This window comes from Corapipo altera, unplaced genomic scaffold (genome assembly GCF_003945725.1).
Source record: "Corapipo altera isolate COAL_440 unplaced genomic scaffold, ASM394572v1 69, whole genome shotgun sequence".
NCBI lineage: Eukaryota > Metazoa > Chordata > Aves > Passeriformes > Pipridae > Corapipo > Corapipo altera.
This window is the reverse complement of record NW_020884908.1, coordinates 5,626,436-5,635,140: the sequence shown is the minus strand read 5'-3', so window position 1 is coordinate 5,635,140 and position 8,705 is coordinate 5,626,436. Positions and strand designations below refer to the sequence as shown.

At 58.4% G+C, this 8,705-nt stretch overlaps 1 protein-coding gene across 1 annotated transcript; it reads right to left on the bottom strand.

Annotated features, from left to right (window-relative positions):
- Nucleotides 1-5,208: 5,208 nt before the first annotated feature.
- NKX6-1 (NK6 homeobox 1) lies at nucleotides 5,209-8,698 on the bottom strand. Its single transcript, XM_027652816.1, has 3 exons — nucleotides 8,110-8,698; nucleotides 7,299-7,471; nucleotides 5,209-6,368 (listed from the first exon to the last, which is right to left on the bottom strand). The coding sequence occupies exons 1-3, from the start codon at nucleotides 8,696-8,698 to the stop codon at nucleotides 6,117-6,119; spliced, it is 1,014 nt and encodes a 337-aa protein (XP_027508617.1). The 3' UTR covers nucleotides 5,209-6,116.
- Nucleotides 8,699-8,705: the final 7 nt, after the last annotated feature.

The following is an 8,705-nucleotide window of genomic DNA, read 5'->3' as shown; positions in this document are numbered from 1 at the left end:
GGCCCTCACACGCCAGCTGTTTGCAGTACATTACCATAGTACATTAACATTTGTAATGCGGCGATTATTTTACATAATCGATACCATCAAGTTCCTTTTCTTGGGCACCCTCGTGTTTATTTACACTTATTCCACACACGTCAGTTTCCATCAGGAGCAAAACCGATTTTCTTGTCCTACATCTGCTCTCGGGATAACCTTAATTCACCGTAAATCTATCCGCGCTCCCGCAGCCGTGAGCCCGGTCTGATGGGGGGGCGGCTGGAGCGCCCCGGCTCCTCCGCCCCGAAGGCGGCCCGGAGCGCAGCCGGACGGGAGGGAACAGGGCGGCCGAGATATTAATTGTTGTTATTATTGTTTATTATTATTTATATTGCGGCCGTTTCTGTTTATGGCGTGATGCATTTGAGCCCAAACACATTAGGTGCATTATTCATTGGGTACATTTGTCAGAACATGCATGTGTATAAAGAACTAATGATCCATATTAAATTAATGACGCTATAAAAAAGAAAAATACCCCATACATGCAGTATATGACGGCAACTCCCGACTTTGATAAACCATAGAAAAGACTTAATCAGATGAAGCATTGGACTGTTCCGTCTCCAAAATTACATTTCTCGAAATGTGCTTGTACACAATGTTGGTTTTATTAAAACAAATTAATTCAGTCATTAAGGAATCATACGGCAAGTGTCTCATAAGTCAGGACCTCCAGTGTAACAAATTGATTAAATGACTGTGTAATAGTCTCTTTAAACAAATCTAGTGTAACAAGTTAATAGATCTGCTCAATTACCATGCTGGGGTGATGAGGATGTGGGCAACTCTCTCATTAAATCCAGGATAGAGTTGGGGGAGCCGGGGGGGCGGCGCGGAGGTGAGTGTCGGTGGGGCAGGGCTGCGCTCTCGCATCCCCGGCGAGAAAGGGACCGGAGAAGGGGCTGGAGCCGGGGCCGGGTGGCGATGGCTGCGGGCTCTGGACAGGGCCGCCCCACGATCGCGCCGGCGGGCTCCTCCTGACACCCCAGCGCCGGGGGGCGCGGGTGGAAAATCTATTACCCCGCTGCCATTTTGTTAAGTGTTTGCTCCCCGTTGTGACCCTGCCACTTTATCTGTTGATTTTTATTTTCTGAGTGCATGTTGCCCATATGTTACTCTAATAGTTGCTATAATTCTTGAGCAATAGGGCTCGTATTTTACCGAGCTGAATTAAAAAGAATGCACTTTAATAAAAAACCCGAGCAATACACTAATGGCTTGACATTGATGTATTTGCATAAAGATGAATTATATGGGCTCGCTTGACACGACTTTTAATAAATGATCGAGGACGTTATTACAGGGATGCACTTGGGTGTGCGGAAACGGGTTATTACCGCGGGGCCAGTGCCAGGCGCTCCCCGCGGGTCCCGGAGGGCAGCGCCGACACCGACCGGCCCCGCCGAGAGCCTCCTGCAGCCCCGGGGCCTCCGGGCAGGGGTTAAACCCCCGGGGGATGTGGAGCAGCGCGGTGCTGCCTGCTTGTGTCGTTGTATCAATATCTTTATTCTTATCTATCACGTTCGCTGGAGCGCGGAGCCGCTGCTGGGCCCCCGAGGGGTGCGGATGCGGTGCGGGGTGCGGGGTGCCCGCTGCTCCCCGCAGCAGCGCCGCCCGCCCGCCTCCCACTCTCCCGGCAGATGTTTGCGTCCCTCACGGAGACTTGTAACCGCTGTTCGAGACAGCTGGCAAACGCTGCCAGAAACACGTATCTGGGAAATACCTACCGGTGCAGAAGGTAAAGGCGGAGCTGCAATTAAGAGTGAGCAGTTCACCTCACTTTTTAATTTGCGGGCAGCGGCGCCGGCTCTGAACGCGGGATCCCGCAGCAGGCGCCGGTGTCTCTTTCCCAGCCGCCTCGATACGGGAAGGGACTCGGGAAGGGTGGGGGAGGCAAGCCTGGGGTGAAAGCCCATCACCTGCATTCTAAATAAACCCCGGGTTCTCTGGCCTGCGGGACGAGTCGTGTCCCGAGGGAAGGGGTGTCGAAAGCAAAGCCTCAGGGCGGCTGGCCTGGGTACAACGAAAGTCCTGCACGGAACAACATCACGGCTGAAAATAGAGGGAGAGTGAGGGGAAAACGTCTTTGTGCGTGACATGAGAAGCGTTACAAGTTAATAGCGCCAGGAAGTGATGAGCGATAACGGGTTTCACGAGCTCATAACAGGAGACCACGCGTAAGGGGAAGGGTGGGAGAGGTCACTGACAGCTGAAATTGTCGCGCTGTCCCGGTGTGGCTGTCGCTCCGAGCATCCCTCTGGCAGGGTGCAGGCATTGCCTTGCCTGCTGGCTGCTCTGAGGGCTCTGGGTGGGAGTTGCCGTCGGGATGAGAGAGCCCGAAGGCCTCGGGGCTGTGACAGCGCTGGTGTAGGGACTGTAAGGGGCCAGGTGATAGTGGCGTAAGGACCGGCATTCCCCCCAGCGCACATGCCTCGAATCGAGTGGCCGCTTCATTACCCCGCGGGGGGAGAGCTCTTCCTTCTCCGCTCCCTGCGGCCGCTCCCGCCCGCCGGCCGGCCGCGGCCTTCCCCTTGTAACCTGCATCCCCCGGAGCGAAGCCCGAGCTGCCGACCTCGGGGCCCTGTGGCACTGTAGTGCAGGTCCTGCCCGCGTCCACATGTCCCGCATCCATATGCATGTCTCCCGCAGGCGGCAGCTGCCGGCCGGGAGCGGGGTGCGGGTGGCGGTGTGGCCCCCGGGGCCTCGTGTCCTTCCCATACCTCCCCTCTCTCCCTCCCTCAGTCCCTCCCCACAGTTCCCCGGTGCCCACGGCTGTTGCAGGGCGCGGAGCGGGTCCTGCTCCTGCGGGGCATCTGCGAGGGGGAGAAAAAAAGTTTTTCCTTCGCCCGCGGTGATGCTCAGTGGGGCTGCCGAGGGACCGTAGCGGGTTCCTCTTGCAAAGCAGCTCGGCAAAGCAACGGTGTTGGAAAAGTGGGGGGAATGCCTTGAGCACCCCGGGATTGCACAGCCAAGGACGTCTCCCTCAGTACCTTCTGCACCCCAGAGAAGGCACATGGCAGTGACCGAAGCAAAGTAAACCCAGAAACAGCCCTCTCTATTTTCCCTGCTCCGGGAAATCCCAGAAACAGCCGCCTTTATTTCCGCTGAGCCTGGAAATCCCGCGCACACACGCCGAAGGGAATGGGGGTTAAACCCAAGGGCTCTATGATAGAAAGAAGAGAAAGCCAAGAGCTGTTTGTGAAGGGAGCTGTCGGGACCGGCCTGCAGTGGTCTCTCACCGCTTAGGCAGGGACCACCCGCTTCGCTCCGCGGCCGCGCCGGCGCCCTCCTCTACCCACGCGTGTGCGCGGCCGCTTTCTCCCTGCGGGGGTTTCGGCCCGGGCCCGAGTGCAGGACAGCTGCTGGGGAGCGGCTCTACTGGCCCCCCTTCCCTACAGACATGGTCGTGCAGTATTTTTTTGATGTCGTTATCCGGGAGCTTATACGGTCACGCAATAAATTGCCGCCTGTTTGAAGGACTTAACCGAAACTGCGGCTGATCTGGGCCGGGCCCCCGCGCACGGGGGGAACCTCACGCCCCATGAAGCGCGCTGACATTTTGTCTTCTAATTGTTCACCGCGATGTCCATGGCAGCGATCCCTAGGCTAGCTATTGAATCTCTTCCTAAAAAGTCCTTTCCTGGAGGAGAGCGAGCCCAGTCGGCTTTGGCTTCCAAAACATGCCTCGAGAAGGGGGGCCGTGAGCTCATGTGAATCCCCTGCTCTTTCCTCCAGCGCCCCAGACAAAACCAGCCTAACCAAGCGGGCAGCGCTGGGCTCTTTTCCCTGCGATTCCACTTTGTCGGTGCCAACTGCAACTGGTGGCCAGCTGGGTCTCTGTGCAGAAGTAAATTAACTGGAAAGCCTCAGTTGGTGCTGCAGTCAACTGGAAAAGGGGACGGGGAGCCCCGGGGCGGGCGGCACTGGCGGCAGCCCGGGGGCACACGAGAGGGCAGGGCCGGGCCCGGGGCCGCGGCCGGGCTGCGGAGGAGTGGGGGCGGCGGGGTGGTCGCCGCGGGCGTGCGGGGAGGCCCAGCCCAGCGGAGACGCCCGGCCAGGGTCCAGCCGGCACGGGCCAGCCCCCACCCCCGTGATCCGGACCCCGCGGTATTTTGATTTCTTCACCGCGGCCCCACAAAACCCGCGGGGAAACCGCAACGGCGAGAGCCGGCAGGGTCCACTCAGGGTTTCCTGAAAACGTCCGGCCTTTCCCTTCCTGCCTTTACGAGTCGGGAAAGGTGTGGGATGGGGGTGGGAGCATCGGTGGGCGATGGGTAGCCCCCGGCATCTCGGCCCGGGAGAACCCGGGCAGCCACACCGAGGCAGCCTCATAGCGCTGGGCTCGCTCCCTCCTCCTGGCCTCGGCATTGTCTAAGCCAAAAGAGGAATAAAATCCTGCTCCAATTTTTTTCCCCTCATTTAGAAAATGATTCTCAAATAGAATACTAATTTATTTCTCTATTTCCTCCAGAATAGCTGGTCCTTTTCTCTCTCATGTCAGCGATTCTGTTTGCTCTGCTGGTCCTTGGGAGAAAAAAAAAACAGGATTGTTTCTGGACTGTTTAGATACGGAAATGATCGCGTCAGATAATGAATTTCAATTTAAAACAGTTGTTCTGGTATTGGGTCTAACTATTTGTTCTAGACCCTTAGCCGGACTCTTACTTTATTCACTGTTTTCTTCTTGGAAAATGGTTTCTTTCCCCTAATAAGGGTAATACTCTGCTGTTAATAAAAGCTTGCATTTGCCGCCCCTGAAAAAGTTTAAACAGCCTAATTTAGACTCAGCCGAAGCGCTTCAGTGGCCGCGTGGAAAGTGCACTCACATTCCAAAACAAGCCGCGGCTTATTTTATTTGTATCCTTCTTGAATCTCCACAGCAAAGTGGACAACTTCCATTCTAAAAAAAAAAAAAAAAAAAAAAAAAAAAAAACCCACCCCCCAAAAAAACCACGAACAGCAACGAAAACCCCTCAACAGAAGAATTTAAAAAAAACCCAAAACCAAAACAAAACTCCACCAAGATACTAAGATTGAACAAAAGATCTTGAAAATTATCTCTTCTTTTTTTTTCCCCTCCTCCTGTACCGTAGTTTCCTTATTTAATCTCTAATGAGATGAGATTATCTGTACCCTTTAGTGAATGCAGCAGACGTCTTTAAACTGGTTTAATTGATTTATCGTTTTGTTGGGTTTTTTTAAACAGAAAGTGCATTACATTTAACTGGTCTTGCAAAGGGCTTTTCTTCTCTTTACAAACCGAATTATTTTTAATATAAATTAATAAATGTTAAGATGCTATATCACGATATATCATCGTTATTAGCTTTTAAAAAAAGAAAACAATTTACATTCTATGGTATTCCGTATGATACAAAAGAAAACACACTTTAAATTCAAATACAGCAACTAAATGAATTTTATATTTTGACTGACAGTGGTTGTGACAATTCCCACCAGCTACTTTTTCAACACGCAGTTGATTGGAAACGGCGTAAATGAAAGCGAACTCTGTCCCTCCGCCCTCCCTCCCCCTCCCCCGCACGACGACCGCAACAGAAAGTGTTTCAAAAATACTAATAAATAGCACACGGGGCCGCTGCAGTTTCGGCCCGAGGGAGGGACCCGCGGCTTTTTTCCTCGGCGGCCCCTCTGCCGCCGTCTCGGGGCTCCGGGGGTGCCCCCAGTGCCGGGGAGCGCGGGGCGGGCGGGGCGGCAGCGCCCCGGGCCCCCGCTGTACAAAAAAAAGAAGGTATTTTACATTTTAAATATTCACAGTTAAGGAACGCCTATGGTCGCGGTGACTCACGGTTTATTTACAAAAGGACGGCAGGACGCGGCCGCCGCACCACCGGCAGCGGGACCGAGGCCGGGGTCGGGGCGGTCCCCGCCGCTCCCCGCCGCCCGCCGCCCTACAACAACACGCAGCGCCGGGGGGCGGGCGCGCCCGCTGGGGCCCGCTTCCCGCAGTCCTCTCTGCTCCCCCTCCGGCTTCTCCTCCTCCTGCCGGGCGCGTAGAGTCTAGAAAAATAGATCTGTACATCTCCGAAAGCGGCGGCGGGCGGAGAGGGCTAGACGGAGGCCTCCCCCTCGGGGGGGTGCAGCAGCAGCCCGCCGCCCCCCGGCTTGTGTTTCTTCAGCAGCTGAGTTATTTTCTCGTCGTCCGAATTGGGGTCCAGAGGCTTGTTGTAGTCGTCGTCCTCCTCCTCGTTCTCCGAGGCGCCCTTCAGCCGCTCCGTCTCCGAGTCCTGCTTCTTCTTCGCCGTCGCCATCTCCGCCGCGTGTTTCTTCCGCCACTTGGTCCGTCGGTTCTGGAACCAGACCTGCCCCCGCCGCCACCGTCAGCATCACCATCACCGGCACGGCCGCCCGGGTCGGGTCATGCCGGGCTGCTCCCGCCCCGCTGCCCCGCGCGTCCCCATCCCCGGCTTGCAGTAGCGACTCCCGCTTCGCAGCCGAGCCCCGCGACACCGCTCTCCCGGCAGCCGGAGACTCCCGTCCCGGCGCCGGCCAACAGCCGTCCCCAGCCTCCCGAGGCCCGCTGCCTGCCATCCCGCCTAGGGCGCGGAAACACACATTTGGGGCTGATTCCTTCTGCAGCCCCCCTGCCCCGCCAGATGTATTTACTCTCCGGCGGGGCGCTGCCAGAAAAGGGGGGTATTTTCATTGTAGAAGCTGCAATAATTTATTCCCAGCCATCGGGATGTATTTGCAGTGACAAAGGAGGGTGTGCAGATCAGATTGAAAGCGTGAGCACCGCCGAGAGGCCCCTCTGGCCGAGTCCGCCGAGCAAACGCCTCCCCGCACGTTCCCGGGAAGCTCAGCCCGGTCTCCTAGCTCTCACACCTCCACTTTGCCCAAAGCCCAGAGTTTAACCAAAACGTAGAGTGCGGGTGTGACAGTGCGACACCCCAACAACACCCTTCCCCCGGCTTTCACAAGCACTCCGGTCACCCCCATGGTGTTCAGACTACACATACCGGGCTTCTCAGTCTTGCTTGGGTTTATTTGGTTCATTTTTTGTTTTGTTTTTAGAACGCTTTAAAAAGAACCACCTCGTCCCCGCAATAAGGCAATAAGGGGCAAAGTGTCGGAAACTACCGGGGAAGCCCTCGTCGTGTGCCCGCGGGTTGGGCCGCCCCGGCCCGCAGCATCTCCAGGCGACCCAGCCGGACCCTGTTTCCCCGGAGGGGCCCTTTTGTTCCCCTCTGCCCCAGCCCCGCACCGCTCCGTGCGTGAGCTGCTGCTCTCACCTTGACTTGGCTCTCCGTCATCCCCAGGGAATAAGCCAGTCGGGCACGCTCCGGGCCCGCCAGGTATTTCGTCTGCTCGAAAGTCTTTTCCAGAGCGAAAATCTGCTGGCCAGAAAAAGTGGGTCTGGTATGTTTTCTCTTTCCGTCCTTATCCAGCAAAATTGAGCCTTGATCTGGCGAAGGGAGGGGGGAGAGAAAGGGAAGGCAGGGACAGACACGTTAATCTACGGATTTGGGAGAGCGCTTCGCTCTCAAGCGGCCCCGGGGGACAGGGGGGACTCTCCGCGGGGGAGGATCTGTAACGAAACTGCTGCCTCGGCAAGGCGGCGGCTCTGGCCTCCCGGCTCCCCCCTATTATTTTTCCTTTAAGGATCCAAAATCTGAGCGGGCAAACGATATTGTTTTCTTTAAAAGCCGCAGCCGGTGCGAGCAGGAGGTAACGAAAAGTCCAGCTCGGGGAAAGTTTGTGCGCGCCCCTAAAGCCACTCCCGACCGCAGAGTCCCCTGCGGAGACGGCGGCGGCAGCCTCCCTTCCCCCGGGGGGGCTCCGCTTTGAGCCGGCGATAGCCGACTTATTACAGGGTTTCGCGCCGACCGAGGGGACAGAGAAAGCAAAGAGAACTTAAGAAACGAAAACAAAAGAAAGCGAGGCAAAGCCAAGCCGCCTCGGCCACGGCCGGGCCCGGTGCGGGGGGCCAGGAGGGTTTCGCCGCGATGCCAGGGCGCGGGGCCTCCCCAGCAACGGGAGCGGACCCTCGGTGGGGTTTCCCGGGCCCGTTTCCCCCGCTGCCCCGCGACGCTGGATACTCACGGGGGGCGCAGGCAAGGCGGGCGTCCCTCCAGGGCGGGCTCTGCATCACCCCCGGCCAGAAGATGGGCGTCCGGCCGGGCAGCTCGGCCAGCGGCTTGGGGTAGCGCCCGGCGGCCACGGCGGCGGCGGCAGCGGCGGCCCCAGGGCTGAAGTAGAGGGCAGGCGGCGGCGGCGGCGGGGGGCTGAGGCTACCGAAGCGGGGCAGCCCGGCCAGCAGCCCGGCGGGCGCCGCCGAGGAGGCGGAGGGCGAGGCGGAGGCGAGCGCGGCGCCCGGCAGGGGCATGGAGGGCCGGCTGAGGATGTCGTTGATGCCGTGCGGGGTGGCGGCCGAGAGCTGCGGCGGGGCCGTGCCCAGCGCCGAGAGCCCGCCCGCGGCGGCGGCGGCGGCGGGAGCCTTGAGGCCGGGGGAGCCGAGCGGCGGCGAGGGCGAGGCGGAGGCGGGCGAGGCGGAGGCGGAGGAGGAGGAGGCGGGCCCGGCGGGCAGGGGGTACGCGGGGTACAGCGGCGCCTTCATCTCGGCCATGCTGTGCAGGGCGGCCAGCGGCGGGCTGCCCAGCAGGAAGGCGCCCTGCCGGGGCGCGCCGTCCATCTGCCCC

What these genes read in the sequence shown, in the direction of transcription:
- NKX6-1 (XM_027652816.1), bottom strand. Translation starts at nt 8,698, where the DNA reads ATGGACGGCGCGCCCCGGCAGGGCGCCTTCCTGCTGGGCAGCCCGCCG. An exon ending in CCGCCTTGCCTGCGCCCCCC is followed by an intron (nt 7,472 to 8,109) that starts GTGAGTATCCAG and finishes TCCCTTCGCCAG; the next exon opens with ATCAAGGCTCAATTTTGCTG. An exon ending in TGACGGAGAGCCAAGTCAAG is followed by an intron (nt 6,369 to 7,298) that starts GTGAGAGCAGCA and finishes CGGCGGGGGCAG; the next exon opens with GTCTGGTTCCAGAACCGACG.